Source organism: Leptinotarsa decemlineata, unplaced genomic scaffold, assembly GCF_025532065.1.
Source record: "Leptinotarsa decemlineata unplaced genomic scaffold, Ldec_3_MD MMD2_tig00003335_RagTag_RagTag, whole genome shotgun sequence".
Taxonomy (NCBI): Eukaryota; Metazoa; Arthropoda; class Insecta; order Coleoptera; family Chrysomelidae; genus Leptinotarsa; species Leptinotarsa decemlineata.
In genome coordinates, this window is record NW_027412587.1 from 938,413 (window position 1) to 961,910 (window position 23,498).

At 33.2% G+C, this 23,498-nt stretch overlaps 1 protein-coding gene across 2 annotated transcripts in view; it reads left to right on the forward strand.

The window, feature by feature from the left end:
• The window catches only part of PsGEF (Protostome-specific GEF), a 199,928-nt gene that overhangs the window by 9,172 nt on the left and 167,258 nt on the right, over positions 1-23,498 (forward strand). The window contains exon 1 of one of the 2 annotated variants that reach the window (XM_074177905.1): positions 3,107-3,359. The exons of the other annotated variant lie outside the window; for it this stretch is intronic. Within the exon in view, the coding sequence (XP_074034006.1) occupies positions 3,170-3,359 (190 nt within the window). The 5' untranslated portion in view covers positions 3,107-3,169. Of the gene's footprint in view, positions 1-3,106; positions 3,360-23,498 lie in introns of those variants that run through there. 2 annotated transcript variants of the gene reach the window in all.

Here is a 23,498-nt window from a genome sequence, read left to right on the forward strand (position 1 = left end):
TAGAAAGTATCAGGCCTACCTCATAGATGGTGTTAGTCTTATTGCATTCACCACTTTTCAGTAAGTACTGACCTTCAAAAAAAGCTGTTGAAATTTCATGATATTCTACTCATGAGTTTATGTGTTATTATGCTAAGAGTGACACTACTTTTGTTATTTTCAAAATAATAGATCAGAAACAATTTCGTGTTTTGATTTTACACTGCTTCTTGATGGGAAAAAGACCGTTCACCAAGAAATGGCTTAAACAGTATTATAAGACCCCCCTCCATCAAAAACAACAATTAAACGTTGGTTTGCTGACTTCAAACGTGGTCGTAGAGAGACCATGATGCCGAATGCCGTGAACGTCTAAATGAGGTAGTAACTCCAGAAAAATCCACAAAATCGTTTCGAATGATCGAAAAGTGAAGTTGCGTGAGTTAGCTGACATTGTGAGGGTTTCGAAAGAACGTGTTGGCTTCATATTTCATACGCATTTAACTATGAGAAAGCTCTGTACAGAGCTGTTGACCAAAAACAACGTCTTGATGATTCTGAGTAGTGTTTGGCCATGTTTAAACATAACAAACCGAAATTTTGCGTCGATATGTAACAATAGATGAAACATGGATCCATCTCTTCCCTCCAGAATCAAAACGATCGTCATCTGAGTGGAGAGTAACTGGTGAACCTCGTCCAAAGCGCCCGAAAGCACAACAATCAGCTGAAATGGTTACGGCCTCGGTATTTCGGAATGTGCGTGGTTTAATATTCATCGACTACCTTAAGAAGCGAAATACCATCAACAATGAATATTACATAGCGTTATTGCAGCGTTTGAAGGCCGAAATTGACAATAAATGAGCGCATATGGCAAAGAAAAAAAGTGTTTCATCAAGGCAACGTACCGTGTCACAAGTCAATCAGAACAATGGCAAAACTAGATGAATTGAACTTCGAATTGCTCCCACATCCACCGTATTCGCCCGATTTGGCTCCCAGCGACTACTGGCTTTTTGCAGACCTCAAAAAATGCTCATCGGTATGAAATTCCGCACGAATAAAAAGGTAATTGCTGCAACTGATGCCTATTTTGATGCAAAAGATAAACCGTTCTACAAAAGTGGTATTGAAATGTTAGAGCGGCGCTTGAATGATTGTGTGGCTCTTGATGCATGAATGCGTTGATGAATGAAGACAATTTTGAACCGGACTTTTCAGCACAGGTGTTAGTACCGAGGAATTGCATGAAAGAGTTTTGAATGGCCTGCTCATGATATGTCTATGACCATATACCATTTTGAGTTTTGCGTATAGTTTTTAAAGTATGAAAGATGCTTGAGGAAAAAATATTAAATTATTATCAATATCTTTGTAGACCAGTTGAAATATTTAAGGTAATTGATCTATTCGATAATAGATGTATGACAACTCATTATTCGTGGGCCTATAGAATTGACCAAACTTGATGAAAATTTGTGTTGAACGTATTTGTAAAAATATTTTCAAATAACAATTCACCTAAACAAAAAAAGTGTTTTACTCCACAATAACTTCTTCAGGGGTATCTATCTAATACCAAACATGTTCAAGATTTTACGCATGTACCGATGCAAATTTTGGAAATTATTCGTGAAATAAAACATGAAAACAAAGATTCAATCACTGAAACTCAAAAAAAAATTATACAGTTTTTATATAGAGAAGAAACAAATAACGGATATATTGATCAAATACAGTAATAATTTTTCAATATAGATTGACGTTAAGATATGCATGATTTACGTGTACTTGACATTTCTCTCCAGTGTAATTTGGCGCTAAAGTGAACAACCAAAAACAAGTTTATAACGATATGAATAGAAATTTAATTCAAACCACCATTAAAAAATTAAATTACGAACACCTAAAGAAAACACACCTAATAAATCTCAAGTACTCGGACTCCAGAGGCCCTCCCTAGAAGAATGTTTTTATCAATTCAATGCAGACTGGACACACTTGTGTTTGGATCGTTAAAATTAGTATAAGGGGCTCTTACACACAGAGATGGACTGGCTGATTACAAGGCGAAGCAGATTGAGTTAAGCATTTTAAAAAATCTTTTGTCGTTTCAAAATCGTAAATTGCAAAAATTAATTAAATATTTTTACCTCAATTTATAAATAAAAAAATTATATTTGTTGAAACAAGAATATCATCCATTAATAATGTAACCGAATCCTGATATTTGTAACAACTTGATTGATTGCATTCAACAAAATTACAATTGAACTGTTAATTGATTGAATGATATATATTTGTTGGTACCGGTATATTTTTTGTCACGCGAAATTAATTAAAAGTTCATTTATCAGCTAACCGTATCACCGATATAATAAATTTATTAATATTCTCTTCGTAGTTCACTACACCTGCTAATGGATAAAAAAAATTTAAAAAAATACCTTCCTCCAAAGGGGAAGTTCTCGTAACGCAATTAATTTTGCATGTAGTAGGTAAATGACGAATTCAATTCATTTAATTAATTGATGCATTAGAAAATTGTGTACATTTTTAAAGATCTCGAGAATATAAAAACTAGTTCAAAGAAAGATTTTCGCAAAAGTTACTTGAATATGACATGAACAAATGTCTGGTGATTCAAATTAGTTGTGGTATATGTCATTCAAGTCCATATTCAATCCATATTCCAACCAGATACCTATGTTATTCATGGACAGCCACTCTTATATGAAATTGAATATACAACATGTATAAATGAGACAAAAATGCCTGAATATTATAATTTTCAAGTTTCGGCTCAGTTATTTATATTCATACTAACCTCCATTTCCGAGTATCATGAATGTCACAAAGAATCCTTTCAGATTATGAATATGAAAAAAAAATTTATAAAACATGCAGCAAAGAAATAAGCTACTATTATTTGGACTATTCTAAAGATATTTTGTCCTTTGATGATTTTTGATAGGGCGCTTTGTTTCGAAGATACGGAATTTGGGTGATTTCAAAATTATTAACGTAGCCGAAATGAAAGTATAGCGTACTACACTGGACCTACCAAGTAATAAAAAATCTAACAATTCCGTTTGTACCTATCAACAACATTCCGATTACTACAAACGGATGCAGACATTCAATTTGAATAGTATGTCTCGTCAGAAGTCATTTGTATGTATCGAATATGTTGAAACAGATTGACTTTGTCTATTCGACTTGCATTTTCCGTGTTGAGCTAGGCGTTTGTGTAGTGAACGAATGGAGGACCAGGAAGACCAATGACAGTAAGAACGGTAGAAGTAGAAGAGAATGTGCCGGTCATGATAGAAGAAGATCCACGTACCTCTACTCGAAAAATGACAAATACTTTGAATGTAAGTAACGGGACAATTTGGAGCATTCTTAGAGATTATTGGTTGTACCCATACTGACTGACGCTTATTCTCAAGGAATTTCCACAATAACCATATTTGGGCTAAAGAAAATCCGCATGAGGTGCTTGAAGATCGCTTTCAACATCAGTTCTCGTTCAACGTTTGGGTGGGAATTGTAGGAGACTTCCTAATTTGACCTGTATTTCTGCCAGGAAGACTTACCGCCGAGGTATACCGCAACTTTTTGGAACAAATGCTACCTCAGTTTCTGCAGGATATAGCATTGGTTACAAGAAATGCAATGTGGTTTATGCACGATGGTGCACCAGCGCATTTTAATATATTGGCTCGAGAGTTTTTTACAGTAATATACGGAGATCGCTAGATAGGTCAAGGTGGACCTCACTTATGGCCTGCTCGATCACCGAACTTAAACCCTCTGGATTATGTCATATGGGACCATCTAAAGTCATTAGGTTATATCCAGTGGAAGATTTGAGAAATCGGATAATTGCTGGGTGTAACACAATCAGAAACGATCCTGCTGTTGTTTAAGCATTCATTAATATCAATTTCTCCACATCTTCATTTATTTCGAAAATCCAATATCATTCAATATCATTATTGAAGAGGTCCATTGCTGTAAGAAAATTAAAGGAAATAAATAACTAAGTTGGGTATGTAAATGTAAATATTGTATGTATTTCAAAATGAAATCATCTTAGTTCACGTATTCACCACAAAAATATTTTTTATGAAGAATTTACCGATTTTTAGTTAAATTTTTCATTCATTTGCTATTTTTTGATCTGCGAAACTGTATATTTTCTGAAACATATTCATTACCCTGGTTTATTGGCTGAGTAAATCTACCAATCACAATGAATAGCTTACCTTTACAATTCTGTAAATGAATATTACAATGAAAAAGTTGAACAACTAATATAAGAATGTTTGTGACTACAGTTTCTCATAGCAATTGCATGATTCCGGAGATTTAAAATTTCGAATTGTATAATCTCTAGATATCGCCCTGGTCTTCAGTATAGTACCTCAGCAAAATTCAATAAATAAATTAGTTTGATACGATCAATAATGTCTTCAAGTCTCCCAGACAAATAATTGATCTCTCAAAATATCAAAATCTGATTGAACTCAAACAGTAAATTGGAATCGATAGGATTATGGGTTGAATTGTTATTTGTATTCAATTGTTTCGTCACTAACTATGACTTTCAATGGAATTGACGTTTGGAAAATACGAACGATACAATCTTGATCTTGATATTTATATTAATGAATTTTCCAATTAAAATGGTTTTCATATATTTGAAAAGTATTTGATGATAGTAAATTCATTCAATAATGAAAATCCATTCAAATGAAACGAAATATACGATTTAATTTACATTTTAGTATGTAAGATATATACATAGAGATATCTTTGAAAGGCCATCAACCAGAACATCTTAAAAGTCATTGAGTCGATGAGAAATATTAAAAATGAATAAATAATTGTCAGAATTGTAATATTACCTAGCATTCACGGTAATTTTCAAATGTTCTACGGCAATCCACACATTGAAGTTAGACAATTCGGTCCTGTCTGGTATTCAGTTGAAACATTACTTGCAATATCTTTGACTTGACATGAAATTTAAACTGGACTGAAAAGAACAAACCTAACTTTGAGTTTCCCAAACGGGACCTTCGAGTCACACAGGGGTTGAAAACCTGTAGCAGCGCCCTAAAAAATAAAAGATCGTTATGGGAACGGATAAGGGTAAGGCTTGCAAAACAAAATTACCTACGCAACCCTTTCAAGAACATAAATATTTTCTTTATCAGTATCTAATTCGGAGCACTCATTGGACGTTCATCAGATTTAGTTGGAGATAAAATGCATGAAATTGATAGGCAATTTCAGTAAACGATTTTTACCTGGGCCAAATACGAAAATTTCATGGTTAAGCTGTAGGACTATTGAGATCCTCAATGGAATTAACACAAAGAAGAGTAAAATATATGTCGAGGAAAGTCAGTATTTATGTGAAAGACTGAATAAGTTTCATCCTGGTGTTTATCAACGTTTTTGTGAGGCCTAAAAAAGAAATAATGTCAGTATAATTCTTTGCTATACAATGTGCATGCATATTCACAGAAAGCTCATGATGTCGTTAGCAAGATAATGAATGGGACTGACAGAAATAACGATAAATATTAATCATCTTCAATACTGAAAAACAACTTATTGAACCAGAGGTGTCTGCTGGATTGTATGAAGTAAACAAATGAATGTTACCAAATAAAACAAACTCCTCAATGAAAAATGTTTCGTTTTATTTTTGCTCCAGAATGTTAATCGCTATAATCGTTCAATCAATCCTGAAATGATTATTAGTTTTGGCAGGTCCTATGATATTTGATATATCGTATTGTCAAACAGACAACTGTTCATGGTTGATGCTATTTATACTGAATTCTATACTATTGAGAAATAATTAACTTTCGTGTCAAAGTATTTTTTTGAAATGTTAATGTATCATCACCTTGTGTTCTCAAGATTGCGCAACATAATTGGACGGAAGCTAGTTTATGAATTAATTTTCCACAACTCGCTTTGACTGCGAGAATGTGTTTCAAGTTAATGAAGCTAAGACCTGAAGTGGGTATGTGAATACAAAGACGTAATGAGAAGAAAAACATAAAAGTTGTGAGGTTCATAATCAGAAAAAGAGGTTTATATTTCAAAGTAGTTCGGATAAACTTTCCAGTTTGTATATCTGAAAGATACGTCTTTGCATGATCTATACATCTTTGTAAAGTATTTTCAGTGGTGCATTGATTTTGGACTTCCTTTCTTCAGAAGATTCGCACTGTTACTATACTAAGGGACAAGTAGAAAGCCAGAAATTTTTCTTCTAAGAGCTAATCTATTTCTACTTGGTTTCTACGTTTATCTATACTTATTAATGAGAAAGTCACTCACTCACATTCATCTCTGTTTCTCCGTACTGATGAGTCCTAGGAAGCCGAAATTTGTTATATAGGTGCTTCTTAGGTCTTAGATGCGCACTAAGACTGGAGAGCACGTTTACATATGAACATTATTTTCTCCGTACTGTTGTATTTTCGGAAGCTGAAGTTTTGTATGGAGATTCTTTCATGAGGTAGGTGGCTTTGTTTCACGTAGTTGATATTTTTGAAGATTGAGGTCACTTGTTGAGTTGTTTTTTTACGTAGATAGATTATATTTCAAAATTGAAATTGATAGTTGTCAACATACTTTTGTTGTGAGTGAAATTAATAAAATATTAGTTACTAGTAGCTGTTTGCTCAGAAAGTTGATATTATATTGCCAGATAGTTGGAGTAAAATTTTAAACTTAAAGTTATAGGACATTGACGCATCTCTCTTTATATACTCCTACCAATAGGAAACTCCGCACATACCAAAAAGCTAAGAATGGTCTACGATATTCCAGAACATTTCAAAGCAGTTCTTGAGTTACCTGACATTCTCCGAGATGAATATTTCACAATATTCCGGAATGTTTCGGTATTTTCAGACAAAACTTTCGGCTCTATTAATAACTGTAATAACTGTAACTGACAGAGAATAGAGAACCAAGTCACCATTAAACTCCCTTGATCGTTCCACAATGATCTGGAATATTTTATAATGTTACCAGAATTTCCAGACTATTTCCAAGCATTCCAAAATACTTCATAGATTTTCTGGAATGTTGTGGACTGCTTTCGAATACTCTCGAGTGTTCTGGACTGTTCTGGTATCATCTATAAGGCGATGATGTACTTCAGGTGAAAATGGAATCCTTTCTCATGGATGGGATATAGAGGGCTACCACAACATTCAATTCCTTTGATCATTCCACATGAAAACGTGACGTTATGACGTTGCGGAACTTGATTTTCGTCTAATATTTACGTCCTTATTATCCAGGAGTTCGGTTTACTTTCTCTGCATTGTCTGCGGTCAAGAGAAAGCAGAAATTGGAGCATTTCTCCTTGAGACAGCTGACCGAGAGACTGATAATAATAATGATAACAATGTTCATTTGCATAATAGAATTAAGTCTTACAAAAGAAAAACAAATAAACAGAAAAATTACAGAAGCAGTTCAAACTGCTTGTACGTGATATGATGACACATCCAGGTAAAGTCATATTTAGGTTTTTTGATAAGTTACATGTAGAGTAAATTTCACACTTCGGTAAATGACATAATCAGGAGGTACCCTTTTTTTCTTCCAAATACTCACTTAGAATTTATCATATTACTAAAAATATCAAATCTCTCTTTGGGTATCCACTCAGTTGAAGAAGTTTTGAATTTTTTGAATGTTTCAATATTCTGAATCTCATGAGGTATTTGCTTATATATTCTTGGTGCCAGGTAATTGTTCACTCGTTTTGTCACATCGGGGTAAAACTATAGAATCATTCTTTCGTGTATTATGAGCATGTTCATGAACTTGTAATATATTTTTTTTATTTTAAATGAGTAATAATATTTTCATGCAGAAAAGTTATCTGATGTCCATGATTTGAGCTTCTTCATATAAGAAATCACTACTATAGTCACGTGTCTTGGCAAATAAACTTGGGCACTGAACGAGGTGATCATAACCCTCTTACCGAGTTGCAATCCGTTGAACAAAAGGCCCATATGAAAACCTCAGCAATAAGTATACTTTTGCTGTATTTGCGAAGACCTCAGCTCATCAAAGCACCTGAACGTCGCTTTCCTCAGGTCCAGTGAGTTTCCTGGCTTGACAGAATGATGTTCTAACACGTTAGACTACCGCAGTGATGGGTATAAAGGATCCTGACATCAGATGGAGGACCTACCACAAGGCGTCTGAGAGCACTTGCTTAGGGCATGTTCAGCTTATGGGGTCTCAGCCTTTGTCCACCTACATAACTTGGCCCTAAAAGTACTTCACTACAACCTTCGGCACTTCTACGGTACTGACGATACACCTGTTTGCCTCATGCTCTGGAAGATATTGAATATTTGTGGAGAATGAGAAGTACCAAATTTTTTACAAGCGAATTAGCCTTCTCAGACCTGTCCGTTAATATGGTTGTTCTGATAGCAATAATAATAATTATAATAATAAATGAATATTACTACACCAAAGGTTCCAAACAGTGCATTGCAAATAATAATGAATGTTTTTATTCTTGAATAATTATATTTGTGAGGTGAGATACAGCTCAATAACTGATATACTGAGACATCCAGTGTTTAACAGTTTTCTTTCGCCTAACTAAGATTATTTTTATCTTTTATTTCATTGTATATTCGTCAATATTCAATAAGTATTTGAAATTGAGTGACAATTATAATTGTCTTTGTTTTAAGTTAAGTTAAGTTTCTTCACTAAAGCCAAGGGTATATCATTCATACATTTGGTAATATGTATGGTGAATGATATAATTTTGACAAAAATGAGTAATAACTTGACAGTAAACGCCATATAAATTTTGTTGTTGCTAAGGTCCTTGCCTACATAATTTATTGAATAATTAACAATTAGGCTGAATTGTATCCCACTAGTTAGTTATGTGGAACAAAATAAATATGTCTTACTAAGGATTTGTGAATCAAATACATACTTCCTTTTTTACCCACGAGCGATGTAACTGCGCTTCAGATGTTCATTTTCCAAAAACAATTTTCCCAGAAAGTTTATGTAAAAAATGTCCCTTTTATACTGCTTGTGACTCTATTCGAGTTGTTCTAAGTATTTCAGTGCAAATCATCACATTTTTTCGAGATTTTTCAAAATTATTTAAACTCTGCATCTCTCTTGCAGAAGTTTGAAAACAGTAATTCGAATTTTGTTGCAGATGACAACAATACTATTTTTTAATTTTTTGTTTTACAAAGAATGTTTATTTTGATTGGTAGCAAATGGCAATGTCTACGTTACCCAATTTCAAGTAGAAACCAATCCTATAGTCCAGGTATATATTTATTCGTCTGATAAAAAACCATTGCTGACTCAAGTTAATTTTATCATGAAAACCAAGTAACAAAAACAATATTGTTGGCAGTTTGATTTTCTTCAGAGTTATGTACGTATAATATTTTGCAACAACCTGACACTTGTCAAAACAGTCGATAATATTGTGTAGGCTGTGTTTTTGACTACAATCGTTCGATGCCAAAATAAGGGGAAATATCGTTGATAGTTACTACTGCAACTGGGTATTCAAAAGTGAAACTAGAGTCGAGAGTCGAATAATAATTTGATCTGGGTTATTTTTCCTTTCCTGGCTATAAACAGTTCAAAATCCTCTGATTAAAGTCTAAGCAGCTTTCAGTACAAAAGAGAGATTAGTACATCCATGTCAAATTTCAAGCAGTATTTTACGATCTAACGGGGAAGTCATCTAAAATCCCTTTTTCTTCTTTCATTCAGCTCAAAACAAACCAAAATACCTCTGCATGTGGTGTCGTAAAAACGAAATTGACTACAAATTTGCACACTCATTGAAGTTGTCATTGATTCTTTAGACCATTGACATCCAAATTGAAAGGGCATTATAACCGTTAGGGTATTAAATTTTCATGGCAATATCCGTCGACAGTTTAATTTTATTTAAATGTTATCATTCGATCGGTGATTTGCATAAAACGGTACCGTACTGGGTGATCATATACCATGAATAATTATTCCAATTAGTTTATTGAATAAAGAGGGTGGAAAGATTTTATTTCAGATAGGATTCTGACTATATTGCAATCACAACAGACCACAAAAAACACATTGTGCAGTTTCAGTTGAGGCTTATTAATGAAGGCAGTTTATGCGAATGCTGGGTGATTTGTATTTATTTCGTGCTGATGTAATGTGATTGGAGTACGTCAGACAAGTTCTAATTTTTTATTGAAACTATTTATTATTGGGCTATTTCACGTAGGAAGTAATATTTTTGCAAATATCAAAATCTCTTGAATCTTTCTAACCAAACATATTTTGCAAATGAAATTATATTGATTTTTTATCATGTATTCCATTTAACTGAAAATGAATAATCGAAGATTCAAAACATTCATTTGTTAACACCAAGCTAACACAGTCGAGTGACACGATTCATAGTTGATAAATAAGTTGAAGACGCATTGGAAATAAATATCGGTTAAATGCGTCGTTGGACAACATATATGCGGCTTCTTTGAATTTTTTGCTAAACCGTGGATGATTTCAGCTTGAGACCACTTAATGTTATGTTGATGAGTCCAAATATGCTCTGCTATTTCGGATTTGCTGTTCCTCGCTGTGTGTGTTTCTTGTGCTTGGCAATGCCAACTTTCAATGGCCTCTTAGTTTCACCGATGTATGATTCTCCGCACTCGCAGGGTATCCGGTAAATGCAATTCTTGGAACCGCAGTCCGCGTTTGGTGGCCTGGTTTTCGTGGGACTGCTACGGATAGTGTTCCCAGATCTGAGCCCAGTACAAGTACTGGTTGTGGCGGGTTTATCTGCCTTGTGAGGATGTTGCTGCCTTCTAGCTAAAGTCTGTTCCATCATCACGTTGGAGTAACCATTCCGTTGAAAGTCATTTTTGATGATGCCTAGTTCCTTTTCAAGACCTTCCTTTGTATTACAGAGCCCGAAAGCATGGTCTACTAGAGTCTTGATGATTCCTCACTTAGTCGATTGATGGTGGTTGGATTCCTGGTTCAGATACTATCCCGTGTCAGTGGGTTTTCGGTATACAGATGTTTCCCATTTAGTATCGGTGCTCTCCACCAATAAGTCTAAGAATGGCAATTCGTTATGGACTTTCTTCTCCTTTGTGGAAGTAATGAAAGGATCCAACGTTGTTGGTTCTGCATTCCCATGGTTCCAAATCAATTTATGTCATAATAAATAATGGAAGTCCGTACTAAATATTGTGTAAGAACACTTTTGCAAAACAGCAGATTCCGTTGAATATAAAAAGAAAAACTTTGTCTTTTCCAAAGACTACTTCATGTTAAAATATACAAAATAAGCGGTATGATGAAAATATTCGATTTTCTAGTGTCGATTAATATCATTTGAAAAATAATCAAAAGACTTGGGGAAATATCATTTTGTGTGGATCACACTATTTGGCGTTCCGCAGAAATTGCTTTTATTAAAAAAAAGAAACAACAAACTGTCACTATCAAAGTTTTATTATCAAGGCAGTTATCACAAATTTTCTTTCTGCACAAAAGCTACATATAGCTAATATAGAACCCGTGCAGTGGTAATATCGAAATAAAAAGTAGCCTGTGTTACTTCTAATATAGCTTTATAGTAGCTTCACAAAATAACGATTATAGCTGACCCGCCACAGCCTTGTCAAGTAGACAAAAAAAGACATTGAAATAAATTCCACTCGTGAAAATGATCTTTGAAAATTTTCAATGTATTCAGTTCAAATAAAATATAGTTTATCTTTCTGTCTATTATTCGTATCAGGTCAGCTGTAATCAATGAACTGGAAGGATTTCAGTAATTATTTCTCTATTAGAAAGCAATATTTTTCATAAGTGAAATGGGCTAAAATTATTTATATTTATATAACTCACGGTCGATGGTAGCTTAGACGTTTATGGTAAACGCAACGCAGGCTTTTTATGAAAATTTCACATCTTACATTTCCTTACGTGTCCTATCGATCTAAAATATTTTTAGCATTACGGCGTTGCCACTTCTATAAAAAATCCTAGCAACTTAATTTTTTTTAAACAGAACACCCCGTATATTAAAAGCTTTTTTGAATCGCTCTTTCATCATTATACTTTTTTGTTGATAATGTCCTATACCTATCTCTATCTTTTTTCGATAAAAAAAGTTTTTGCTAAATATGGTCCAAAACATAGTTCAATAATTCTAATGAAATTATTTATTACACATGAACAAAGTGATCAAATCATTGTCAGAACTTGCAGAACATTCAACCAAATGTATCCTGAACTAACATCAATGAACAAGAAGAAGTTTGTAAGATTACAAAATAATGCCCTTAACTATGACTCAGTTTCCAAGGAACAGTTGTACCAAAAATCAGGCATTTCTAAGTGAAAAGTAAGGTTTTTTTGGGCTATAACATGTTGAAGTACAGAAAATAACAGAATTAGGATGATTAAAAATAACAGAATGGTGAACAAAATATCACATTTTTACAATCAATGCTGGAAATCATGTCCATTACATTCTAAACATTTTAAAATGTATGAGTATATGAAGTTATTTCTGTGGATCCATCAGGTAAACCTTTAAGCCGTGGAAATATATTTCATTTCTTAATTGCACCCGTGCGAAACCGAGGTATGTTGTTTTTAGAAGAATAAAGGTAGTTCTAAAAAGATTGATCCAGAGTTTCCTTCTAATAGAAATATTGAGTATTATCCATTCAGTGAATGATTTTTCGAAATTAACATCAGGTATATTTAAAGAAGAAGAAAATTTCATATGATATCTATTGTTTCTCTGCATCAAGCTCATTTTTGTCAGAATATCCTTCGAATATAAACAATAGACTGAAAGAGTTTATCGAACAACCCAATCGCTTCATTTTGCGATGTTGTAAGGGCCACTGTTATGTGATATTATATATTACTATAGTCGTTTGAATTCGGTTTTACCGAAGATCACTATCGCATTAGTTGATTAGTGGATTTACATCAGCTCTACCGTTTAATGTTTCAAAATATTCATTCATAATCATCAATAGAAAGAATGAAATTAATCATCGTATAAACTATTGTAATTCATTAATTAATACCCATTTCGTCATTTCAACGGTATTTTCAAACGTTTGTCCGTTGAAGTGGATAAGGAAACCTTGTCAAACTTAAGACAGTGTCAAATTTCGGAAGCGATTGTCCCGGTTGTTTCTTCAATTTAAAGGGTCGTAAAGTCGAATGAAAAGGTTAGAGTGTATGTTAATTTCACTACAAAAACGTTATCGAAACATGTGGGAGACGTTATAGGCACGTGTCATGTTCACGAGGATGTCTACTTCGTATCACCGAAGGTATCAACACTCGTGTAAGAGGCCCTACTCTAATTTATTCCTACTTCTGCAGTTTCATAACGTAATGGTTCAGTTCATTAAGGAATTCATTAATTTTCAGACCATGACATGTGCTATGAGGAGTTGCTAATATTTTTCCCAAAAATATATCGAGTCACGAAAAATTCAGTTGAGTTTCATTCGTCACTTAAGTAGATGAAAATAATCTGAATGCGGCAATGTCTTTCACGAATGGGCTGATGGCTTTAAAAAGACCAAAATCGTTCAAAACTTGTTTTAACTATAGTTAGTATACTAACTCAAAGTTCAAGTGGTTTTCAAGCAACTGAGGTGGTTTCACCTTTCAACGTGCGATTCCAAGGATGATAACGTTGATTCACATCTTGAAGGCGAAATAAAATGCACGTGTATCATGCTTAACATAATCGATTGATTGTATCAGGTTATAATGTTCAAATAAAAGAGCAGTACTTTTTCATCCTTTCAACAAAAAAAATCTTTGCATGTCGATCATATTGTCGTTGATCATCTCCAATAGCTGTTTCATATTATGGTAAGTCTCCATGTACACCAAAGCTGCTATATGTACGGATGGAAGAACTTTTTCGTTTCTCAGCGAAACCAAATTTACACTCAGCTTCTAAGCATCAATGAACACTATAAACAGCTGTCATACATTGAGCTCAGATGCAATGTGGAGTTTTTTCATGATTTCCTAGCTAGCACCGTTTCCTGCTTGATTAGCATCGTTGAGAGGTAGAATTGGAATCTCTGATGAAAATGAATTTAATAAAATCAACTTTCTCGCACAAGATATCGGGAGATGATGCTAAACTTGGTTGATAAAATAGATAGAAAAATCTGTTAAAAGGGCAAGAACTTCAAGAAAGAGAAAAATAATGCGTTATTTGGAAGGCAAAGTAGTTTTTTATGTTGATCATGTGATAAAGAATAGAGGATTTGGCAATAAGTGTGTTTTTCCCTACAGAGTCCTTCATTGAAATTATCTCCTCATGAAGTGGGATCAACTCTGGTATCCTTAAATTGGTAAATCGATTGTTGTGTGGGCTGTTGTGGGGCAGGAATGTTTGTTTGCTACAAGTATGTTGCAATTTTATTATATCACATCCTGGCAAGAATAAGGCACAACCCCAAACTTCATGAACTTAACCTTATGCCAATCTACGGAAATATTAAATTATCAAAAGTATGAATTGATGATTCGATTGCTCAATGATGGAAGTCCAAGTTGCGCTAATGGTCATTTTTAAAACTATTAGGACTTTGATTTCGCAATGCAGGAGAATTTTAATCATGCCGTACTGTAAAAAGAGTTTTTAAGTTATGTGTTTGAGTTGATATATTGAGGTGAGAAGGGTTACAAACTTCTTACCTGGATGATCAGAATATAATAGGTTAGATAATTATGTATGTATGTATGTTATTGGCAATTGCCAATAACATACAGTATTTTATGATTTCATTTATTCAGAATCTATATTACTATGTTCACTACAAACACATATACTCATTAAACAATATTTTTTTATTTGATTTGGTCGGTCGGTAGCCAAGCGGTTCGGCGTCGGTGATTTGTTCACTCACTCGAATTGACTGCCGTGTTGGTCGGTGGTTCAAGCCCTAGTCTGAACGATCGATCTTCACTTGCTATCGTCCAACCCGTGTTAGGAATCACACGTTAAAAGGTAAGACCTCGTTAATCCTTAGCTCGCACAAGTTTCGACTTCTGAGGGTTGTCGTCGTAGGGGTGCGACAGCTGGTTAACGGATTTTTTTTTAACAGATTGTCATCATTACAAAGGCGCTTAAGTGCTACATAGTGTTTTTATTCTATAATCGACATTTTGAATCGACTCACATTTCGAAATATAATACAGAGGCATATAATACAGGGGCATTTTCAAGTAGAATATTGAGGAAATATTAAAATTCAGAAATATTCAAATAAAACAAGTCACATGGCCCGTTTCAACAATTAGGACATGAGGGACATGTCCTGGTTAAGTTTATTTTGCATTATTTTTTGATGATTTTCTGACGACAGTCTCACAAATATAGCATCAATTTGAAGAACATTGCGTAATCTTCTCTCCTCATATACCACTCATCTTCCATCAAAATAGCCTCTTCTTTTTTGCTTTCATTTACTTCCTACTTAGTCCCCCTGTTTTGATAAATACTCTACGGAAAGATTTTATTATATTTTCAAATAATCATCTTTTTCAGAAGTTGTGCTATTTTTTGTTGTTTTGAATTGTTTCAGGTCGCCATTTCTGCAACTATATTTCATTGCTCAATTCTATTGTCTAACGGAATGGTTTATTAATTTTTCATTTTCTCTGTAGTTTTTTCATATTCCAACTGAGATATATGTATTTCTTTATTTTTATTTTTTTCGTTAGATGATGTCACTTTTCATTCAACTTTACTTCTTAGAAGAGCTTTCATTTCGTACTTTTTGAATCATTAACTTTTTCAGAAATTGTTCTTTATTTGTTGGTTTTTAAATTATTTCTTGTTTATGCAGATTTTATTCAGCTCGCCATTTTTTCCAATAATACTTTCCTGCTCTATTTTATTCTAAAACCAGGCGTTCTATTGTTTTTGCTTCTTTTTATCTTATGCATTGTATTGTAGCATCGTTCAACCACTTTATTGACAATAGGTATTTTTTTCTCCAAGTTATAATTCCGACTGATACTCTTCTCAATTGAACACCTATGTTGACCAGGAAAGAACAAGTGACTGTTTTCAGCTTCCCTTGATATAATATTTCTATATAATTTAATGATGAATCAAATTTTTAAAGTTCTCTCTGAATGATCATTAAAGCTATATACAATCTTCGATTCGATCTTAGTTATTTGATTCATCTTAGTTGTGAATATCATAAGTACTCGCCAGTTTAGATTTTTGTGTAGATTTTGCGAGAAGCACGTTCTTAAGGTGCCTTGAATCCTTTTAGAAACTTTCATTGTTTTTTCTGTGACACGACGATAGTCGTGTCACTAAATATTCTGGCGATATCTTGAATTTATTGAGCCTCTGGAAGCATCCTACATTTTATTATATGGAAGCTAGGACATTGGCAGATTAAAATCTTCAGATGATGTGGTGCTGCTGGTTTTTCCGGGTTTTCCTGCAGCTGAAAAATCAAGTGCGCCACTGGGATCAATCAATTCGCCCCGGAACGTCAATTAATTTTTGTTGTTGTTTCATAATTTCCTAATTTGTATTACTTCATATTCAAATATATTTTCTTCCAGGAAAAAAACCAAAAAGTAAAAGTGGTAAAGAGTAAACCATAAATTTCATTTATGGTTTGAACCGATTTCCTTTAGTTACCCCCAAAGTAGTCAAAAAATGAACTACCCCGTTTTATCACTATTGCCATTTATTAAAGTCATCATTTATTGAATTACAGGCTCTGGTTTCCAATGAACTTATGCAGGTAACTACTCAATTTATTAAAAATTATAACTTTGAATCTATTCAGTTTCAAAATTCCTAAATTATTAGTATACAGAAATGAATGAAAACTGATTCAGAGCATATATTTTTGAAGAGAATCATTATTACGTCCGATTAGAAATTTATATAATCTACCTACTACTTGTTTTCGACCGATGTTCATATGTTAACGGAAATTTATGGTTCCGCAACAGCAAGCTCCCATACAAAAGAGTGCACTTTTTTTCTGAAATGAAATGCAGCCTCCCGAGATGTATAGCGATCTGCGCGGATCTTTATACTTCGGTACACTTCCGTAAGATTTAACTCGAGGGACAAGAGGGTCGCCTTCCAGGTGATACTATATAACCTGAACCTAACCTAACCTCCATATAGGGGGACTGACACAATGCGTGATCTAATTTTAAATAACACAATGCCGATGGAAAAAGGTATATGAATATTTTCAAAAACCAATCACCGCGTTTCTCACGAATTGTAACGATTGTTAGCATTGAACGAAAAATGTCTAATGTCGGTATTGTATTCGTCTGTTGGGGTTCTGATGATACGGTCTATTTTCTTCTGAGTGCTGAATTGTATACCTACCTACTCCATATATAATTTCAACAGTATTATGTCAAACTCAGATTATCTGTATCAAAACAAAAAACTTTTCCCGACAGATATTACTTTGAATCCAGTATTTCCGTGTTAGAAATCACACGGTAAAAGGTAAGACCTCTCTAGTCCTTAGCTCACACAAGTTTCTCAACTTCTGAGAGTTGTCGTTCGTATGGGGGCGACAGTTGATTAACGGAAAAACAGATTTTAAGCAGAAATTTTAAACATGGCATTTTCGATTTCAATGTGGATTGTCACTGGCTGGACGATTCTTTAATACACTTCCGGTTTGAGTAAAAAGTTTATTCACGGAGACTGCCGTTCCATGTCGAATACGATTTCGTTGTAGATGTCTTGTGTTAAATTCTTGGGCAACTTGTGTCCTACTTCGAGCACCATCACCAAATAACCGCATTATTTCAATTTTTTCTCGTAAATTAAGACGTTCAGTAGAAACTTCTTTACTGTTTTCGACACATTTACTTTAAAATTGACATTCGGGGTATAAATAGTTCATTATTTGTTTCCATGACACTCAAGCCCAATTTGAGAAATGTTGAAACACAAAATATGAGAATTCTTTGAAGCATTGAGACTGGCGATTTTCCATCCAAAATTAGTCAAATTCGCAACCAATCATATTCAACAGTAAATCGAAAAATTCCTCAAAATTGAGACAGGCTAGTTAAAGGACACTAAATTCAAATAACCCACATTTGAGAAAATAATAATTCTCAATTTTAGTGATTTCAATGCATGTATTTCATTGATTTTGACTATTTTATCGTTTGGGTAGCTTCTTATTCGAAAATATTAATTGAAAATCGGACTTGAATATGAAAGTTACAAAAAAAAATCAAATTCTAGGAAGGTCTTCGCCTGAACCTAAAATCAAATCTCTGCTTTCAAAAATGACTAAAATACAATGCCATCTTCATCTTAACTGTGTCACACTGTATATAATTTGAAGGGTAGTTTTTGTTTACCGGTTAAGAACGAAACTACTAAGTTATTTAAGAAAGCGGAAAAATGGAAGATATTCCAATATTATGATAAACTGTATTATCATCACCAGTGAATAGCTACAAAATCATTGTATATGTTAATTATAACGTTGTGATTCAAAAATAGGCATAATTCACTGTGAGGTTAGCCGTGTTCAGAATGATGTTTAGTAAAGAGTACATGTCAAAGATAGAGAATATGTCACTAATTAAAATATTCACGGATGAGCATGATAAGTAGATGTTACGTGTTAATAGATACACAAAAACATTTGAATATTCAATAAGTAGACAAAACACGTGAATGATCATCATATTGCCTTCATGAAAAGTGAAATTAGACAGAATCACTCTCATCGAATTCAGAAACATATGACATGAGGAAAAAATTGTCTGGTCAAGGAACACCTAAGTGACAGTGTGATGAGAGACAGCTACCAGATAAAACTTTAACTAGGGAGAGGTGAACAATATTTCCAGTTGGTGGGAAAATATAAATGAAAACAACAGGAAGGCTCAAATTCAAAAAATTACTATTCAAAACCTTATTATCGAAAAGGAAAAAGACGCTTATATATTTGGTAATCAAATTAGGGAATTATCATTAATAAACTGAAATTGTTCTCATCAAAATCAAGTAAAACGCCATAAATTTCACTGAAGTTTTTAATACCAGTTTTTTTGAGGCAATTAGTCAATTGAGTTATTTCCAGACTTACACACCCACTTTCACGACTTTTCTATGTGGATACAAACTAGGTGTTCTACATTATTTTAATAAACTTTTCAACTGAACTCAATACCATTTTTCGTCTACTATAGAATTATCTCCATAAGTATGCATTTTTGAATCCTTTTTTTTTGTGGAATCACCTTCCCAAACTTTTTTGTTTGAGGACCCACCTTCATTGAGGAATATTAAATAATATCATTACTACTAATAATATTTTTATCACTATTATCGTGAAAATTCCCTATTGAGGAATACAGCTCTAAAAGAATATGGTAAAGATGATATGATTGAAGATAAAATACAGTATGAAAAGAGACTTTTAATTCAGAGTCTTGAAACTGAACGAATGCAAAAAATGAAAAAATGAGACTTATGTAATTAATGTAGACTTGTGGAGCTTGTGCTTACGATTTACTAGAGCTTCTATATCTGGGTTGAAAGTTGAAAGCTTTAAACACAGGTCACTTTCCACACAAAGCCTATATCTATATTTATTTTTTAATATATCAAAGTGGAGAATGCCATCTCACACAAATATGTGGTTGAAAACACCATCAGCTCTTTCAAGGCTATGTTCGAAAGAACTGCATACTCTCCCCTAGCCTTTATCCAAAATGGAAAAAACAATTCAACAGTATTAATTGTTTGTAATTTGTTTCCACGACTCACTCCAGCGACCCGGAGTGTGTGAGGTAGTGGGAACCACTACCTTAACAGATTTCTACTACACCCAATGCTATCAGAAATTAGTTATTTTCATTTATTTACCATCCAAGAAAATATATATGTATTTGATTTGGTTTTTATTTTTTACTGTCTCTTTCCGTGACAATTCACAAGTTACAAAATGAAACAAATGTATGTGGTAAATAGATCATTCGATTTCAAAGCAAAAATAAAATGTTTTGGGGTCTTGAAATCGTGATAAACAGTTGCAATCATGAACAATCAATGTTTTCAAGAAGTCGTGTAAATTTTAACAAATTACTTGAAGTTTATTGATGATAGTTGATCATAATACAAATTGTTGCAGAGGCTGCGATTTTAAAAAAAGTGTCAACCCTTGAAGGTTCATTCTGGTTTTTGAAAGTTTTCTTTCAAAATTACAATAGTGAGGGCTGACTTGAAACAGGAAGTTCCAAACGAACATTTTATTATATGATATTTTAGTTTCATCTAGTACCTAAAAAATGTATATTAGAAAATATTTCTTATAAATTTTCAAGTGTTCATCATGGCTGCCGAAATTGTTTCACTTCAAACTTTCAGTTAAGATATTCAATGAGGCAATGCAATGAGAGTATTTTCAATTGTTTTTCTAGCCATTCGATCCGATGGCGTTTTTTGAGCAGATGAAATGAGCCAAGAATAAAAACTTTTCGTATTTTCCAGCTGAGATTTTTACCTCAGTGCAGTAAGTCATTATGATTTTTAGGCTCTAGAGTAGTGAGTGTAGATTCAACCAAAAAACCCAAGGATCTGAAAAATAATTTCAACAGAGTAGTCTGGATAGAGTCTGTATAGATCGAAGAGGAATTTTCGGTATCCCATTCGTTTTACTCCCCTTTTCGGAATATATTCATTTCTCTGCAGCTGAAAACCCCACAATAAATATCGTTTCAAGTTGATGGTCCATGTAGTTGATAACTGATGATGGTATTGTTTTGCTTATAGCTCATATCATTCTAAGGGTGGGTAATGAATAGTTCCAAGAATTTGGAAGTGTTCAATATACCACAGATCATAAAGCAAAACCGGTGTCTCGTCAATATTGGGGAGTGCCGAAAGTTGTGATAAAGCACACGTAGGGCCATATTACGTCTCGTCGATGGATATGATTTGTTGACCATTAGTTATGGATTAAGAGATTATTAGACTTGAAAAAAAAATTGAAGTTGTAACAAAACTGTTTTCATCATTGAAAAGATTAATTTACAAAAATTATTGGATTTGGGATTATTCGCGATTGTTATTTTCACCATAGTTCGAGATAGAACCTTCGTCCTAATAGCTGTCAAAGTACAAACCTCTGACAATGTCCGCCACAGTAGAAGACGAAACGTTTCATACATTAGAGTCCATTCGAACACGGGCTATCAGCCCAAATTTTTTATTTTTAATCATATTCAATCTACTGTTCTTATCACACCAACAATTTGTTATAAACAATTGCTTATATTTTTAGTCATATATCATGAATTTCAAAAAAAGAAATGAAAGAAAAACATTAACGTCAATAAAAATATACCTTTTCAATCCTTGTTTTTGATTTCATATTTTTGATATTTGAATTATCCATGGAAAATAGTTTTAAAATTGAAATCTATGAAATAATCTCAAGTTCACAAAGCGGAGGTGAACGAAATCTCAAATATAACAATTGTTTAAACTTGTATAAAACATGAATAATACTATTAGCGATAGAGAGAAAGCTTCCGTAGTCAATATTTCTTCTCTTATACAATGTTTTACTATTTAATTTCATCAAAAGCTCTTAAGTCGTATTGGAAAAAAATGTTTTTCAATTGTTAATGAATTTTGCTTTTGCAACACAATTTTCAACTATTGCGAACTAATCTACCACTATTTACTCTTTGATTGTCACAAAATTTAAATGAGCCAAATATATTGCAGCAGTTGGCTAGAGCTACTGTCACTAATAAAATTTCAAAGAAATATTGATTACGTTCTAGATGAACCAACAACAGCTGTTATTTCACTATATCAAAGAATATTTAATAAAATTACAGATTGTCGAGTATATCACTGTTTGACATTTTGACCATCTGCACTGCTGAATCAATTCCTGACACATGTCTCTAATAACCCTTTCTAAACACGTCATTATTATTCATAATTTTCGTTACAGTTATAATTCAGCGCCACGTATTGTCTTTTTGACCCCCTCGATTCCATCATTGGCATAATTATAACGTTACATTAGCATAGCCTCGCTGATAAACACTGTGTTCAGAGGCGTAACTATAGGATATTGGGAAAGGAATTTATTCATGAGTGAATCAAATTAATTAATTAGTATATTAAAACTCGTGAGAATCTTCAGAAACAGGTTAATTACTTGGTCGTTATCCATAAATACTTTTCGTTTGGCTTGTTAATTATCTGCCGCATATATTATATATTAAGGGTTTGTATAATAAAATGAATATATTTTATTCGTGAGAATTCTGAGCCAGTTTATCAATAACAGGTTATCAATATATATATATATATATATATATATATATATATATATATATATATATATATATATATATATATATATATATACCGGGTGTCCCACATTTTATGTGACAGGCAATATCTGGTTTGTTGAAGGCGATACACAAAAAAGTTTCATACAGAAGTTTTAGGAGTTCATGAGAGCTATATTTTGATATAATTTTTAATTATACAGGGTGTTTGGTGTAGGTGCTACAGACCAAAATTCCATTTTTTAAAATAGAACGCCCTATATATCATTACATATTCAGATGCTACGTTAAATTCTGATATCATTTCATATTTGGTTTTTGAAATTCGGTTACGGCGTTGTTGAGTTATTGCACTTTTCCTTAAATATAAAGTTTCAAAAAAACTTATTTACTCGTAAACGAATCCAGTCTATATCTTTTATTAAATTGAACTAGACTACTACTGTATACAAACCATTATTCTCACCTCTACGATACGATATCGATATCAGTTGAATATAATATTGAAATTCTTGAGAATGTGACTAACTTGAGAGTGAATTGCTTTATATTGCACAATTTCATCAAGTAGCTTATGCTTGTTGATGCCATAGTAACAAATGTTGTTGAATTGTATCTACTTGTAAGTTCGATTCAGTGATTCTTTGCAAAACAGTAAATGTGTTCTTTGTGCGAAACCTCCAGTATGCCTTTCGCGTTTAGTCCAAGTGATTGCATTGATATGTTATTAATTTTTGGGGAATGTCAGAAAAACTGCCGTCAAGCACAACGTCTATACCAAGAACGTTTTCCAGACAGACCCATTCCGTCACGAATGGCTTTTTCGAGAGTTGTAGAAAAATTGCGAACTGGGTCATTTCCTTCTACTATGAAGCATCGTTTCATACAAGATCTGTTAGAACTGAAGATTTAGAGATCAATGTGTTGGCTTATATTATTATTCATCCACATGTTTCTATCCGTACTCTTGCAGAAGAAGTCGGTGTGAGTAATTCTAATGTACAGAGAATTCTGAAAGAAAATAAATACCACCCATTCAAAATTCA